Source organism: Colletes latitarsis, chromosome 2 (assembly GCF_051014445.1).
Source record: "Colletes latitarsis isolate SP2378_abdomen chromosome 2, iyColLati1, whole genome shotgun sequence".
Classification (NCBI taxonomy): Eukaryota; Metazoa; Arthropoda; class Insecta; order Hymenoptera; family Colletidae; genus Colletes; species Colletes latitarsis.
The window spans coordinates 6,961,022-6,978,381 of NC_135135.1; the positions used below are offsets into that span (position 1 = coordinate 6,961,022).

At 36.1% G+C, this 17,360-nt stretch overlaps 2 protein-coding genes across 3 annotated transcripts; one reads left to right on the forward strand and one right to left on the reverse strand.

Moving 5' to 3' along the window:
- Nucleotides 1-6,430: 6,430 nt before the first annotated feature.
- On the forward strand, nucleotides 6,431-8,227 carry LOC143350147 (ceramide-1-phosphate transfer protein). Its single transcript, XM_076782034.1, has 3 exons — nucleotides 6,431-7,007; nucleotides 7,277-7,661; nucleotides 7,720-8,227. The coding sequence occupies exons 1-3, from the start codon at nucleotides 6,880-6,882 to the stop codon at nucleotides 7,840-7,842; spliced, it is 636 nt and encodes a 211-aa protein (XP_076638149.1). The 5' UTR covers nucleotides 6,431-6,879; the 3' UTR covers nucleotides 7,843-8,227.
- A 73-nt stretch (nucleotides 8,228-8,300) lies between these two features.
- Nucleotides 8,301-16,893, reverse strand: Cnt2 (Concentrative nucleoside transporter 2). Of its 2 annotated transcripts, XM_076782013.1 has the most exons (12): nucleotides 16,433-16,893; nucleotides 16,161-16,220; nucleotides 14,497-14,665; nucleotides 12,680-12,851; nucleotides 12,432-12,597; nucleotides 11,611-11,805; nucleotides 11,372-11,533; nucleotides 11,220-11,313; nucleotides 10,981-11,140; nucleotides 10,754-10,922; nucleotides 10,031-10,370; nucleotides 8,301-9,960 (listed from the first exon to the last, which is right to left on the reverse strand). In XM_076782013.1, exons 1-12 carry the CDS (start codon nucleotides 16,472-16,474, stop codon nucleotides 9,869-9,871), a joined length of 1,821 nt encoding a protein of 606 aa, XP_076638128.1. In that variant the 5' UTR covers nucleotides 16,475-16,893; the 3' UTR covers nucleotides 8,301-9,868. The 2 variants fall into 2 exon arrangements, with proteins under 2 accessions (XP_076638128.1, XP_076638138.1); XM_076782023.1 differs by lacking the exon at nucleotides 14,497-14,665.
- Nucleotides 16,894-17,360: the final 467 nt, after the last annotated feature.

Genomic DNA, 17,360 nt, shown 5'->3' on the forward strand with positions numbered 1-17,360 from the left:
ACAAACTGTCGCAAGAGTGGGCTGCAGCAAATGGTTCTTCATCTTCATCTTCGGATGAGGATGGAGAGTTATTCCATGTTCCTATTATGTCACTGTTGTCGCCTGTAGTTGTAGTACTTGTAGTTTTTCAGATCAACAGCCAATATTTTGGAGCAGATCGTGGTTTGCGTTAGTGTTGTGGAACGCAAATGATCGCGTTTGTTTTAAAAATAGCGTTGCACATAATTTAGATTTATCGTGATTACTTTTAGCGTTGCGAACGATGAATATTTTCGCGTTTCATTCAGACTAATGTTGCGAATAAGAATTAATACCGGTTTGTTATTAGCGTTACGGAGTACAAATTATTCGTGTTGCTTATCTAGTTATCTTTGCAAATAATTAGTTTTATAGATAACTTTACAGTTGTGAACGATGAAAATTTTTCGCGTTTTTTTCAGGGTAGTGTTGCGTATACGAACTAATTTCGGATTACATTAGTAATTGCATTAGAAATGTAGATATTATCGCGTTGTAATTACAATGAACCGATTTTGATTACTTTTAGATTTGCGATCGGTTATATTCCCCGCGTTTACTTTTGGTGTAGCGTTGCGCATAGTCACTGATCACGTTTGTTTGTAGAGTTGCGATGTATAGAATGCCTCAAATATAACACTGGTAGTACGTGCATCAGCATCACGAAACAGCCTGATGTATTATAATGTAAAATAAAAAATAGTGGATTTGCGGTGTACTTGTCAATGAGGTATATCCTGAAGTATCTTAATAATCTTGAAATTCTAAAATAATTTTAATCGATTGATTATTTGAATGAAATTAATCGATTGATGCTCAATTCTAGACCGTACAGCTTTCATTCCGTTAAAAAATAGTAAAATTTATGTAATTTCCTTTTCTATTTCACTTCCTCTTGGGTTTATTTCTAAATCTGTTGGTAACGTTGCGAGTGACATGAAAATGGTAATGGGCTCTAGAACCCCAGAAAAATGGGCCAAAAAAATACATTGGGTAGAAGGTCTACTCGTATACCTGGTCTGTGGTGTTACCACAAACGAGGTATACGCGTAGACCTGTCACCTTATGGACTTTCGTGGCCCAATCTCACTGCCATACCGACCTGAAAATTCGGAGGTGATTTTAGCGACCTCTTCTCATGGATGGCGGTCAGTTGGCAAACTATTCACTGAATTAGTATTTATGGACAGCCAGCTGTAGTGCGCGCATAAATACATGCGAGTTGACTATAAAAGGGATTAAATAACGCTATTTTCAAACGACCATAATTACTACAATAGTGAATGGATTAGATTGAAATTTATTTCTGAAGTAGAGCTTTGGTGAATAGACATATTCCCAAAATCCTACGCATTTTCGAGAAAAAAATTCAGGAAGATGGACAAATTTTTTGGCGAAGTTAAAAAATGTCAAATCGTTCTAAAAAAATTATTTTTGGTTGCGGAGGTCAATTAATTTCTTTGGAATAATCAATCGATTAACGGATGCAATTAAAAATTTAGTCGTCAGAAGTAATTCACAATTAATAATCAAGAACAGCCGTTTTAGGCTGCGGAGAATCTCACTATCGCGCGTACGCAGTTATTTGCAGATTATCGTTCTACAGACGCAACGTTAAACGTTAATAACTTTTTAATGAAGCCTTAATCAAAAAATTGGTACTCTTGATTTTCGTCTTATTTTGGCCTCTAGAATCTCCCATTAAAAATTTTCTCAGAGGTGGCCGAACATCCTGTATAGGTCCGTACTCACTTGGTATAACAAAGTAGATTTTGCCAATATTCGATCTTGAGTTTCTTCAATTTGAGATTTCCACGCATCATGGCATCGATTGCATGCCGATAGCGTTCCTTCGAGTCGAATTGTAGCAACCAGTCTGTAACAGTAATAAAACAGAAATTACAATCAAATGCATTAAAATCAAGCTGTCTATATGTTAATTACGCAATTTCCTTTGAAAATATTATTACAATAAATAGAAAGTACATACTTCATTAGACGCGAAGCCTGTCACTAAATCTCATCACACCAGTGTCCAAACAACGAATAACGAATCCAAAGGACAGGAGACGTTAACCGATGGGTGGGAGGTAGGGTGAGGCGGTCACGTAGTCTCGTCTCGATTCTCGATGTGTATCTTTGAAGGAAAGGTTAAACCTTATATGTATCTCTAATAACTGAAAATAAATAAAATAAATATATGAAATAAATAAAATAAATAAAAAAAGATATCAGACAAACAATTAATTAATGTTTCATTATCTTCATACTACTGTAACGTCACAATAACCAGCATCCGTCTTTCGATCATTCGATAGATTCAATAGTGTCTCTTAAAGATGAAATATCGATATATTATACTATTCATGGAAGTCGATTGATCGAAATATGTACTTATTAATATATAAATATATTAATTTATGATTGAAATTTTAATGAATGCTTTTCATATAAATTTTGTTAATGCAATAATAAACAAGTAATATGTATAGAATACACAAGAACATTAATTTTACACGATGTCTTTATTTTGCGTCAAAGGACACTAACTCCCACTAAATACTGTTCCTGTTTATTACTCGTCTGTATCTGTTTCCTGCATATTCTATAATATTTTTTAAAAGTAATTTCATTGTTACCATTGCTAATATTCCTAAGCCAGGGTCGATGATTTGATACGCTTCTTGCACTTTCAAAGTTCAGTCAGGCTATGTTTATATTCTCGATTGCCGGCCTCTCGTCTTTACCTTGGAGATGGACTCATGAATTCCTGATCCACGTGACACAAAGGCTATTACTTTATACATATGTCTACACTATGCATTGTCTATGCCCTTAATCCGTATGTTACGAAAAAAATATTGCGTGTGATGTCTACTCCACACTTCGTCTATGCCTGTCTGTACCAGACTTCTTACCATAACTGTGTCAAGTTCAATGTTATCGACACCGAGTCAAAAAAGATTGGTGTATAAATCTAGTGAAAATTAAAACAAATATCTTTAGAAAATGTGTTATTCCAGTTATCCAAGTAACCAATAACAAATCGATATTCGATGTTCAAGCAGAGCCAATGATTGACTGCTTCGCATTGTGACGTCACAGGAGTATAAAGATAATAAATCATTAAGTAATTGATTGTTTATCTGATATCTTTTTGTATTTATTTTATTTACTTCATATATTTATTTTATTTATTTTCAGTTATTAGAGATACATATAAGGTTTAACCTTTCCTTCAAAGATACACATCGAGAATCGAGACGAGACTACGTGACCACCTCACCCCACCTCCCACCCATCGGTTAACGTCTCCTGACCTTTGGATTCGTTATTACTTGTTTGGGAACTGGTATAATAAGGTATATACAGTGATATAATCAGTAGTTGTTGCGTAGTATAGTTTATTGCACACGTTGACCGCTTGGGGAGAAAAGGATAAAGAAACCATCCTCCACGCACCCGTTTCGTTATTCAGGTGATATGGGAGGTGAACCCATACGTGGCACGTCCCCAGATGACGGATAGTGGAATTCGCTAGGGTGGCATGCGGGGGTAGTGTCATCTGACCTGAGAGGTCTCGTGACCGCAGCCTCGCATGGCATCCCAGAAGTTGGAGCGAAAGCTCCTTCGGACCAAACATTACACCCCCACGTGCCATCCCAGCGGTTTCCCTTATCTACCACCTGCGGACGTGCCACATATGGGTTCACCTCCCCTTTTTTTTTTTTTTTTTTTTTTTTTTTTTTTGACGCGGGGAAATCCTCATGGGCACCCGCGGGCCCTCCCGAAGAGGGGCTCACGGGTAGTGCCGGACTCTTACCGGCTAAAAACCCCGCGGTGACCATTTTCAGGCGCTTTGCGGGGGACCGGGAACTCTAGTGAGACATCACAGAGTCCCCCGCCGCGCCGTGCCGTGCCGTGCCTTTTCAGGCCCATCCCGGTGGGAGGCACTCCTCCGACCACACACTCACTCAACCACAGGCGCCTGGTCACTAGCGCCAACGGCCCCGGGTCGTGGGACCGAGCCGCGGTCACGGGTACAACCCCGGTTACTTACTATCCCACCCTAGCCCATTTACACACACATTCATACCGGTGTTTGGTCCGCGGGAGCTTTCGCTCCTACCTCCAGGATGCAATACGAGGATGCGACCACCAGCATTTCCAGGCTGATGACCCTATCCCCGCATCCCATCCCAGCGGTTTCCCCTATCCGCCACCTGGGGACGCGCCACGTAGGGGTTCACCTCCCCTGCCGCCTGGACAACCAAACGGGTGCGTGGGCTACAGAACGCCTAGCTACGGATCAACCCGGAGAATACCTCCACCGACCAACCTGCGAGAGTACCACCCTTTTCTCAGAATGGTATCTTGGTACCGCCGATACGTAATCAAAACTATGATCTCACAATTCGCGGGGAATAACCATAGCACCTGAGATCGCTGGCTCCCGGAATTGGCCTTACAGTTCAGCCTGTTACGTCACCGGTAGCATCCCGCCCTTCCTGAATTAAGTAGAATAGAACGTCAATGCAGAATTACACGAGATTTTGGGAGACACGGGTAATAGTGATAGTTTGAACTTTAAAAAAATACATTTTCCGGAGTACAACGTCATACCCAAACCTTTGCGGCGTATCATATTCAACTCTTTGCATGAACTCTCGCATCCGGAAATTAATTACAAATCGTTTTGTTTGGCCATCCGCCAATAAGGATTGTAGAATCAGAGCGCGACAATACATACCGTGTCAGCGATGTAAAATTTCGAGATATGTTTCTGCAACTATCAGGAACTGTGAATCTGCGAACATATGCATATAGATATCATCAGATTATTTGTAAGAATAGATCTTTTGATGACAAATCCGCGTTACTTGTTTATCACGAGGTCGAAAATAAATGATGATAGTTTACCTGCTACTATGGCATCTAATATTTTTGGCATTACATTTTGAATAGATATAGCCCAATAATTGATAACATTAGATTTATCACCAGATTTATGGATCAGTGTAATGAGATTAAATTTCCATAAAGCAGCTATCAAAATTGACGTGATGATTCTGATTGAGGTCATAAGTGTATACAAATGCGAAGCATTCAGTGAAACTATTAGCCATATCAGCTGTATTAAGTGCTATGGTGTTATTCACAAAATTCCAAAAAGATTTTATTAGTTTGCAATTATTAGTTTGTCTGTATGTATTACAAACTGTTGAAAAATCTTATGCATTGAAAAAGAAGTTCTAAGTTCCCTCTTACCAAATTTTCTCCATGAGTTATTGTTAGTACTGAAATTACTTTTTTTAATGTTTCCATAGCGTGTTTTGATTTCTCTAAATAGAGTAGAAGTTTTCCTATTATAAGATATAATAGCTCAGTTTCTGTATGAATCTCTTCATAATAGGTCCTGAAACCTAAAAATATGTTATTATTGTTCATTTATTAATTGGATATACTAAAAAAATCGTTTTCTTACAAGAAGCCATTAATAAGTCTTTTGACATAGGATTTTTTTCCAAAATTCCAAACATAAAGCTAAGGCAAAAGCACTTTATAACGTTTACACATGCTGTACATCATGAAATACCCTTTTGTTTTTTCAGACACATCTTGCTTATATCTAGAACTAAGTTCCCAAATATCTGTGTAGTGAAGAAAAGGATACACAAGTTATATTCTTCATGCTTTGTAAATGTTGTGCACAAAAATTAGATACCTCTTCAAAGGTTTCTTTAAATTTTTCAGGGAACTTTTATAACATTTTTAACGCATATTTGTATCAAAAGTGTATGGATACAGGCAAAGTTTATTTGGACATGCTGCAACTTCTGCCAGTACACTTGATTGTTCACATTTTTTGCAAGTACACCAAAAAAAATATAAACTCTGTAACTCTGCACGCCAGTTCTATGTTGTTTTAATTATCGCGATATATGATCTTGTATACCGTTTGATGCAAGTCGGATTTCAATTGTTTCGAGAACAAGAAGGAAAGACTTATATTTGCTTTCTTTCCCGATTTTTCGATATTGTGCGTTGTGCGAAGTCCGAGGTCACGTACACGCAACCTGTGCAGTAGTATGTCTGCTTTCCCTATCACTCCGTTAGGCACTAAAGGAAGTTTGTCGTTACTAGTGTCGCCGTCAATGCACTCAATTGTACCAAATCTGATCACACTATCCCAGAGAAATGGACCGAAAAAATACATTAGATGTAACATCTTCTTGTATAGCTCGTCTGTGGTGATGCAATGTCTATGATATACCTCGTTTGTAGGGTAATCGACGAAAGTTGATGACATTTGGAAATGTTATTTCATTTTAACATTTAGAATAGTATCGGTATCGTAGAGTATTAGTATATCGATCAAGTGTTCATTACCAAAGTATCGATATTGAAAATGAAAAGTACACACTTGATATTTCGATATGATAGTTCGTATTGAGTACATAGTTTGGTATTGAATTGCTTAATTATTGCTACCATCGCTGAATTACTGCGTACAGTGGCGAGTATTCACGAATGGGTTGAATATGCATCGTTGCACTTTAATAACGAATTTTAATCCATACTTTACATGTTTTATGTATAGTACACGTACACAAACATATTAAAGTGCGATTAATAAAGAGTAATCTGTTTATTGGAATGATAAACTAGATAAAATTTAAAGAACACCATCTAGCGTTTTGCAGGCACAAGAAATTTGCGGTAAAAGAGAAGGGGTCGCTTTGACGATCCATATTTCCCTTAGATAGTAAGAACTTATGAACACATATGCTTGTACCTGCGTGGCAAGTAGTCAATTGTGTTTAATTAACTGGTACTGTATTGGATACTGGTGACGCGGCAATGGCGGAGGGTTCAGAGTTGGCATTCTTTGACCTGAGGCTAGTCCATGATCACTTTGACCGTGCTCTTTTACAAGACGACGATATTGATCTTAAAGCTTATCTAGATGCCTACAATGAACTCTACAAGTAAGAAAAGAATTGTTTTTTTCGTTAAACATAACCTTAAATCGATACGAAGTTAAACTTAAGCCTAGTTAATATTTACTTTTTAAGATTATTTTCTAGCCTAATATATTTCCTTAACACAACATTAATGCGGATACAATGTGCATATCCATGTAACATATTCTGTTCAAGTAACATGACAAATACAAGCAAATGGTAGAATATCTACCATCTGGTTCCTTTTGTGCACATAATGTATTCAAAGTATAATTTCTCTTACTTTTATACAGATTTTTCCAGCTAATGGGCACTGTCTTTGGCTTTGTATCCTCTGATTTAAAGCAAAAAATTGAGGTACTTATTGAGTTAATGAGCAAAGATGATCAAAATTACACTACTGTCAAGTCTATGATATTATATGAGAAGGAAAATAACATTCTTTCTAAGACAAATTACACAAATGGTGCCCGTACCTTATTAAGACTTCATAGAGGGTTAGATTTTATTAGAGAATTTCTTAGACAGCTAGGTGACCTTTCGGACACTGATAAGACATCTAGTTGTTGCCAAGATGCGTACAACAAAACTTTAGCCAAACATCATCCATGGGTGATTAGAAAAGCAGCAGTGGTTGCCATGTATACAATGCCTACCAGAGAACTTTTGTTTAAAAAAGTAAGCCTCTACAACTAAAAATTGTAACATGCTATGAGTCTTAATATTTTCATTTTAGGTTTGCGGGTCAGATGTTCAAAGAAATGTTGATGTTTTGCCAAAAATGTTAGAAGTGACTGCTGATGTATTCAATCGTACCCATAATCTTTACGAGTTCCATGAACTTCACACACTGCCATAAATATAAAAATCAAAAATTGATGAATGAAGATGCTGCACTTGCTTCTTTGAGCTGTTCTTGAAAGCATGCAAACTAAACATTCCGTGTTTGAAATGTGATATGTAATAATTCCATACCAGTAAACAACGACTTGGTCAGTGCTTTGCAGTGCACCTGTACTTATATACACGATCGTACTTATATTTACTGATATTGTACAAAACACACTTAGTTTAGGTTCCCGTACTTTTTATTATACGGCGGTTTAGTCATTTCTTTTTAGTCAGTATATAAAATAGGATGCGAAAAATCGATTTGCTCAACGGTTTGGCACGTATTATTTATCCTTTCAATGTTTTTATTATAAAATAATATTGTATAATAATATGAATGAATTTTTGTGAAATGTTCGTCTTTTCTTTAAACCTACTTATTTACAACATGGCGGTCGAACTTACTCCCCGTCATTGATGCATACAGCCCTCACTAGTTTGGCAGTTTCATTCAAAACTGCACTGGGATCTTAACATATAATATGCGTCCAAATAACATGTACCAAGTACAAGCGGATGAGAGAAGATTCCTTATAAACAAATAAAAAAGCTAATCGTAAAAGTTATCGTTGTGACATATTAATAAAATTAATTAATAAATGACTGAGTGTTCACGATGAACTGACGAATCAAGTAGCATATTAAAAGTTACAGAACATTGTTTATAAACACGATAGGCGCTATACATTGCTTGCTGAATCGCACTTTAGCCTTAAGTGCGGATAATACACAACCGATTTTCAAACTTGATTATCTCGAAAACAAAACCATAAAATAAAAAAATTTTACTCCTTATATTTATCCTATTTTTTCATAAGGAATCACCTTCTTTCCGCTTGTCCATATTATTTGGACGTACCCTGTATATATTTACAGTGCTGGATAAAAGTATTAGCACAGTATGATTGTTATAATATAAATACTTATAACTATGAAACAAATTGATAAAAAAGAAAAACTTTTTAACACATCTATTCACTAATTATTCTAGTTTATTATTTTACAGTAGCAATAACATAAATAACGTGACACATCAAATAATAATAAAAACGCATTTCTTGAGCATTTTATACATGACAAAAGTATTAGCATATTATACAAAATTTAGTGTAGTTGCATCTGCCCGAAAAATTTCCGATTGTTACTTGATGGTATAGGTAGGGGATTCCCCTATAATCATTTTTTCCAACAATTATTTTAAAGTTCAGTCGATTAACAACAGAAAAAGCACAACAAGTAATAATGCCGAAAAAAAGGAAAGAAACTACAAGAGAAGAGAGAAAAATAATATTTGCACAAAATGTAAGTTTTATAATAAAATAGCAAAATGAATTAGAAATCAAAATTAGAAAACAATATAACAAATAAAAAACAGCTGAAAACTATTATTTTGCTAGAATAGAACAATATACAGCTGGATTTTACACAAAAATTGGTGGCTTCAATGCCGAAACGATTGAAGGAAGTTTTTAGGAAGAAAAGAGGACCAATCAAGTATTAATTTTTAATTTCTAGTTACTTTTATTCATCTGTGCCAGTACTTTTGTCCACGTTTAAAACGCTCAAGAAATATATTTTTGTTATTGTTTTGTATGTCACTTTATTTATATGTTATTTAATATTTTAATGTTTTATTTAATATTTTTCTTTTGTATCAATTTTTTTCTAAAATCATTACTTTACAGTTTATACAAAGTATAAAAAACTTAATTAAATTCTTGGGATAAATAGAGACCTTATCGTTAGTTAATAAGAGAAGGTGTGAGCTAATAATAATATAGATTGGATATTTTCATAAGCTTTCCAGGCCAATATACACAATTTAAAAATAAAAATACTACTTGTACGTAAGTATATAAATGACCGCTACTATAGATACAGATGTCACGTTATTACGCAGGCGTAAACGAGAGTCAAATGGATACGGTGGGAATAGCTAGGTGTATACATAATAAATAATGGTGTTCGTCAAATTTAAGGCATGATGTATTCGACTAACAGCTGTTGCAGCTGCCGTTTACAACAGACATATTCAATGCCATTGTTGCATTAACTGCATCGAAAGGAACATCGGCTATCAGTATTCCTGAAAATGAGGTTGATTCGTTGGTAAAATAGTTAATGGCGATGGAATCGATACTCGGATGATATCTTACCAGCGATGCTAGCAGTAAGGAAATTCACAGCACTGCCAGCTATAAAAGCTCTCAATACAGCGCTAGAGATCTGTTCCTTTCTGTCAGGCGCTAACGTAGATAACCCGCCAAGCGTGATTCCTATAGATCCAGGATTTGCGAATCCACAGATCGCGTACGTAGCGATCGCTTCGGTCCTACCAAAAATTTTCTTCTGTCTTTTGTACTCCCCCAACTTTTGATAAGCGACAAACTCATTTACGACAGTTTTCAGACCTATCAGAGTCCCGACTTCCTCGCATTTGTCCCAGGGTACTCCCATTATCCAACTTAACGGCATGAATGTTTTCGACAATATAAACTAGAAAACATGAAACGGCTAGTAGTACCCATGACAGTGAACTGCAACGAATTATTTCCAAGTGTCATTTAACCTTTTCGATGCATTATAAGAATAAAATTCTATTCTACATTTTTAACTTATTTTTTCACGAGGAATTGGTCAATTGTACTACGAATAACCGAGTACCCTGTACATTTCTAATTAAAATAATTATCATCTTTCGATCAAAATGGTTCAAATTATTTTATGCAGCATCATCATTTTACTTCTTTAATGTTTAAATTCAATAAATATGAATATAAGTACCGAGATACAAAAATAATTCGGTCAACCAGGCCAACTTTGTACCTCATTAACTAGTATCGAAAAGGTTAATGGAGTCGTCGTGTTGTCCGACTTACTTCGAAACTCAAGCTATCGAAACCGACTAGCATGCCTAACCAAGAGAGCAGCGCGTTTAGCAGCGCGATAAAAGATACGAATGCGACGATATTAGCGATTATACCCAAAACCAGGGGAATCCCTGCCACTGCACCCTTGCTGGCAGCGTCCATCAAACTGGCGTCGTCCCTGAATGAATTAGCAGGTATAAATTTGCGTTCAAGCCAGACCGACATACACGACTCACGATTTCTCCAGTTTAATGTCGTCGTGCGAAACGGGAGACTTCTCTGTCTCCGGATAAAATAGTTTGGAGTAACAGAGAGACGCCGGTGCTGCCATTAGCGACGCCGTTATCAAGTGAGCCGGGTTTGCACCGAACCCGATATAAGCCGCCAGCACCGTTCCTAAACTCAAACAGTAATTACTAATCCTCCTAATAAGAAGAACCGATTAAAGTATCTATCTAAGTTCTTTTTCGCTAACCTGACACCGACCCAAATCCTGAGCACATAATAGTATGTAATTCTGAGGTAGTCAACTTATTCAGGTAGGGTTTGATGAGCAACGGGGATTCTGTCTGAAATAGGCGAACAATTATTGTATCCGAGTAATCGTTAACTTTTTTATCCCTTTACCATTCCGACGAAGATGTTGGCAGCACAGATCACAGACTCGCAGACCGACGTCCCCATCAATCTCTGCAGAGCTTGACCCAAATTCAAAATGATCGATTGCATGACGCCCAGGTAGTAGAGAATTTGGATGAAGAAACTAAAGTAGAAGATCACTGGCAGAGTCTGGAAAGCAACACGCACGATTAGTATTCGAACAATCTGTCCGTTAGTTCGAGAAACTGGCTAAAGCAAACACTGACGGCGAACGCGAATATCCCATCGTTGACCAGCGTTTCGGAGAAGATGAAACTGGCACCGCTTTTGGCGAAGTTCAGAAACGTCGTCACTTTCTCGGATATGCACTGGAATATCGCCTGCCCAACGACCCATCGGATAGTTATGAGACCAAAGACGAATTGTAGAATCAATCCGCATAAAACGGGCCTCCATTTAATCTACATGGTTTCATACAGGAGCGAAACATCATTGGCTGGTCGGCAGATTTGCCCTCGAGTCGTCGCAAGGACTCTTACAGACTCGTTGGCATGAAAATAAAATGCATGCATGTAATATTTCCGATATCTGGATAGTGGAATATTTATTACAACGATGCGTATTTGAATAGATTTCCAACGCGTCTTATAAATGCACCGTTCCCGAGCATCGATGAGCTGCTTGAAATTTAAAGTCCCTCTAAAATCTGATATTCAAAAATCCGCAGGAATCTTAGCCGCGAATCGATACTTGAAATATCGTATAATGCACGATTACGATGGCAAGGTGCAAGTTCTAGACACGATTAACTCCTTGACGTACGATTAATCATATTTCAAATGTATACTATTTCATTTTGTTTTAATTTATTCGTGCATGCAACGTTCGCAGATAAGAACTTTGTTTTACGAATATCTTGCGAAATTATAAATAGGAGATGCTACAATGAACATACGATATAAAATCTAAGCCCAAAGAAACTCAATAAGTTGAATAAATGGCGAAATTGCGATCGCAACAGTAACATTACGCATACGTGACAGTGGCCGTCAAAATGTTAATAATAGTCTGGTCCAGATTTACTCACATGACTCGGATGCTTCGAGAATATCCATCCAAAGCTAATCAAGATAACGATACCCACGGCGCTTACCAACCTCTCCCTCGAGTCGCTCGTATCGAAAACTAGAAAGACAATAATAGCACCAAAAATACACGCATAAATCACCGTCTGACAGGCGACGTTACCATACCTGCAAACAATAAAACACCATTAAAAGCACGATGATATCGTTGATCGCTGTCATTCGTGTAATTAAAGAATATCGTTCTTACTTGGTTCTTTGTAAACTTTTTATACGATGGCGGAACGGCTGATAGCATCGAACGAGTATCTTTCGGAGAATATGTTTTAAAATGGAACTATAAAGTACTCCGCCATATCCAACCACCAATAGAAGAATTAACATTCCATAACCGTTGCACCAATTGAGTCCTTTCTCGATATCTGATGGAAACGAACATTTAGTTTTAACACTAGATTTACCCATAACTTGTTTTCGAAGAGAACAAAAATTATTAGTCAATCACAATATACTGTATCATAAACTACACGGCTTTGGTTTCAGAGGGAACCCCCTATCACGGCTTAATGATTATTTAAAAAAGCAGAACGCGAAGGGCAAAAATCCGCGGATGTGTATCTCTCACATTTGGGTCCATTTTTAAACACCATTTTCATTAATGACCCACCTAAAGTATTTAAATCTCATGTCCTTTTATATGCAGATAATCTACGAATTTTCAGAATCTTGCAAGATAATTTAGTTAAACTCGTGGAACGTTGCTTTGTAAATAAACTCAATCTTAATCATAGTAAGAATAACTCGTAAAAAGAACTTCCTGTATTTATTCTCGATCTATAATATATTCTTATTCATAGTCGACGCGATGTGTAATTTAGGAATTAATTATAATAATGACTTCTCGTTTGTAAAGCATATTATAACATGTGTAAACAATGCTAACAAGGCACTTGGCTTCGTTTTTCGTTTTTGCAAAGATTTTAAAAATTCTCTCACACTTAAAATACTGTACTTTACGCTAGTAGTATTGGAATATAGTAGTGTTATCTGGATCTCTTACCAAGCATATATTGATTTAATTGAAAAAGTTCAACATAAGTTCCTTAAATTTACGTCTCGATCATTAGGTTTGGAAATGCATTGTTCTGACCATACTTGAAGAGAGAAGGAAAATGTTTGATCTGACATTTTTATTTACATTCTTTGTCCATATTCTTTATGTAATTCTCCTACTTTCAGAATAGATTTCTTTAAAAGTAACTTAAAATTTCTTGATTCAATAACTAAGACCTGCAAGTATGCGAATAAGTTCAACAATAAGTTGATTTTTTCACTGATTCTATGGAGACCTTTAAATAGTCAGTTAGGCATTACTTGTCTCATGACTGTTAGTGTAAGGCTTATATTTGCTTATTTTTTGTATTATTTATATTATATTATGTTTATATTTTATCGGTTTTGTAATTGGGTATTACTTGCTCGTTAATATATTAAAAAAAAAATGATTAAATTAAACCAGAGATATCTTTCGAGATGCAACAGTGTCGTAAACAAAATCGACAGTGACGAATCACGTATTTTCATGGTCAAGTAATAAAAGAAGAATAGATATCCAATAATTGGCCAAATATTACGATATAATCGTAACGAGATCAAAAATTCACCTAAATTCTGTGAAGTGTACTACGTATGAATTTTACACAAAAAATAAGAGAAAAGCGGGAACTATTTTATAAAATTAAACATTGATAAACTTCGATAAAAATAATAAAATATAAGATGTGACCTCTTTGGATTTAACCATCTAGTGTTAATTTTGCACCATGAACGCAATCGTAATGAGCAGAGTCATGCAAATTTTATTCACGAATAACAAATACAATTTTTAAACCCGTTTACAAATTAAATTTGGCCTGCGACTTTGCTCGTTTAACGTTGGTAGATTTTAATGTACATATAAATTTATAAATAGAACGTAAACAGAAGTTAGTTTACGAGCGAATTTAAAACTTATATTCGTTATTCGAGAATTTGCCCAAATCTGGTAACGAGATTATGATAACTCACTGTGGTTCGTCCAATACAAAGTGGCGAAAACAAAGTAGATCAGTATAAGAACGTTCAATAGAGCCAGGAACACTAATTTGCAAGTTCTAGAATGCTTTAACCTAAAGTTATTCAATGTGTTGTAACCAGCTGCTAAACAATTGATTGAATCATTCTTGGTTCTCATTTCCTGCAAGTTTGAAAACAACACAGTTATTACACAGAAAGTTATTCAATGTGTTGTACCGAGCTGCTAAACAATTGATTGAATTATTCTTGATTCTCGTTTTCTGCAAGTTTGAAAACAACACAGTCTTAACGACCTGACAAAGAAATACCGCTAATCTGATTTTTCACAGTGTCTATGTGTATTACAATGTATTCGGTTGAAACAAATAAACTTTATCGATACTTGATATCGAAGCGTTTAACGCGAACAAAAATCAAAGAACTTCGTTTAACGAGAACAGGTAACATTTGTCTTTTTCTGTTAATTGTAAATATACAGATTAATAAGAAAAAGGGTCTATAACCGTAATTTTAACATTAGATTTACGGGCATTGATTGCACATATTTTTATTGAAACCCTTTATGTTGACAGTTATATTAAAATTTTTCTTTTAATTAGGACATATATCCATAGCATTACATCAATCGAATTCAACGTAATCATTAAAAAATTATATTTGTGTGACCTGTAACTTTAAAAATAGAATCTGAAATTCATTCACGAGCTCTGTAAATCTAGTGTTAAGGAGATAGATTGTCAATTTTTAAGCCTTTTTTATTATTTTTTAAAAAGCAAATCATAGACTGCTTTGCACTGAGATTTCATACGTATATTTACCGATATTTTAAGTATATACAGTATTTTTTTTATGTGAAAATAATGAAAATTGTACGAGCTACAGTGATCATCAAGGAAAATTTCTTTTAGAGAAAGAGTTCCTATGGCTGACATGATTCCAGCCATTCTACTAATCTGAAAGAAACGGGGAAAAAGTGTACAGGATGATAAAAGAATGATCCGTAATTTTAAGCGAGTATAGTGCTCGTCGAGAGAAGCAAAAAGTGTCTAATGAGCGTAGGTCTTAAATCAATTCTTTCGATGTAAAATTAATTTTTAATATTTATGAACATGTAAATTCGTAAACAAGTCTCTTTACGACACATTGGATATAAACAAGCAACGATTCATTAAAAGTAGGTACATTAAGGTCATTAACGTACTACTTTTTAATATCAACAAAGATTTATTATATATCAACATTACTTTATTGACGTAGACATAGTACAAATTTTTAGTATTTAAGTTCAGTGCGATAAGTGTTATCTGTATCTACTTAGTTCTTGTTTATATTCAGTGTATCGCAGAAAGACATGCTTACGAATTTAAATATTTATAAACATTAAAAGAACTGATTTTAGGATGTTCATTAAACATTTTTTACTTCTCTCGACGAGTACTATACGCCCTTAAAGTTAAGAACCCTGTTTTTTACCAGTCTGTATACATTCTCACTGCTTTATCATTTGGGCATTTGTTTATTTGTCAATTCTTGTTTAATCACATATAATCTTAACGAAACATCGTATTTTATCGCTGACACGCACGATACTAAAGATTCCAAGGATTAATTCCATTCCTTTGTAATTGCTAAACAATCATAAATACGTTACATACCTTGTCTTTCGTCGATTCATCGATCCAATGACCAGTTTCCAGCACGTTCAGCTCGCTGTCCTGCAGGAATAACGAAACTTTATCGAAAACGATCGATAGATTTTTGATTGGTACCGCCTGAAGGCTCGATCGGATACAATCTATTTGTAGAAACAATGTTTTCACGAAGCAACGGAGTAAGATTTGAGGGAAAGTGTTACCGATAAAAACTGTCTAAAGGAACAACATTGAACAACACTATAAAGTAACAAGAAATATCGTATAGAAAACACCTCGAATACTGGGTTCACGGTCCCGGACATCTTCCTATGCATCTCCAGAGCACCGAAACAGCAAGACAATGTTCTCTGTGGCAGGCGCTTCTCGATACTGACGCGAACCTCGCTAACGCATGTTTCGTAACCGATGAATAAGAATAGCAATTATTCTTACTGAGACCGGCGTAATTGACGAGCATAAGTATTTCGTGGATCGAATGATAATCATTCGCGTAGATAGCATGTATCACTGATAAGGACAATCTGCCCAAACCGGTAACCGCGTTTCGTGACTAGCGTAATCTATCTTGATCATCGAACCGCCACTTTCTCCAATGTACGTTTCGCGATGCAAACACGCGTCACGATTGGTAGAAGACATCAAACCGATCGTCGCGCGATTCTCACGTTCGACCATCGAAACACAATGATCGAGATCTGCGCCGCGAATTCCACATCTCTGATCGCGATCCGCTTCGAACTAAGAGTTACTACTGGTAAAATTAGATTAGATTAACTTCAATAATAAGGAAGTAGGGGAAATTCTGGGGGACTTCGAGTACCGGATTTTGTAATTAATCTCGCTCTACGCGATCAGTTTCGAGCTTCATGAGGTAGTGTAGTCACGACTTGTAAACGCCAACTATCGCGATTTTTCACCTGACGGCCGATAAGACACAATAAATTGCGTCGACTCGCTTATCGCCATCGCCATTAGACGCGGCCGTCATTCAATGACTGGTCTCGCGGTGTGAAAGTTATTTCTCCATTCTTTTGCCTCTTGGTTTTTGCACGGTCGAACGCGAGTTTCGATTTTGATCGATCGTCGTCTCGGAGAACTTGGCGTTTCGAGATCTAGATTCTTTACATTTCTTTTCCATGAACTACTTTTGGTGGTCCAATCATGGACCTTTTCCATGCAACGATTCTCGGAATAACATTG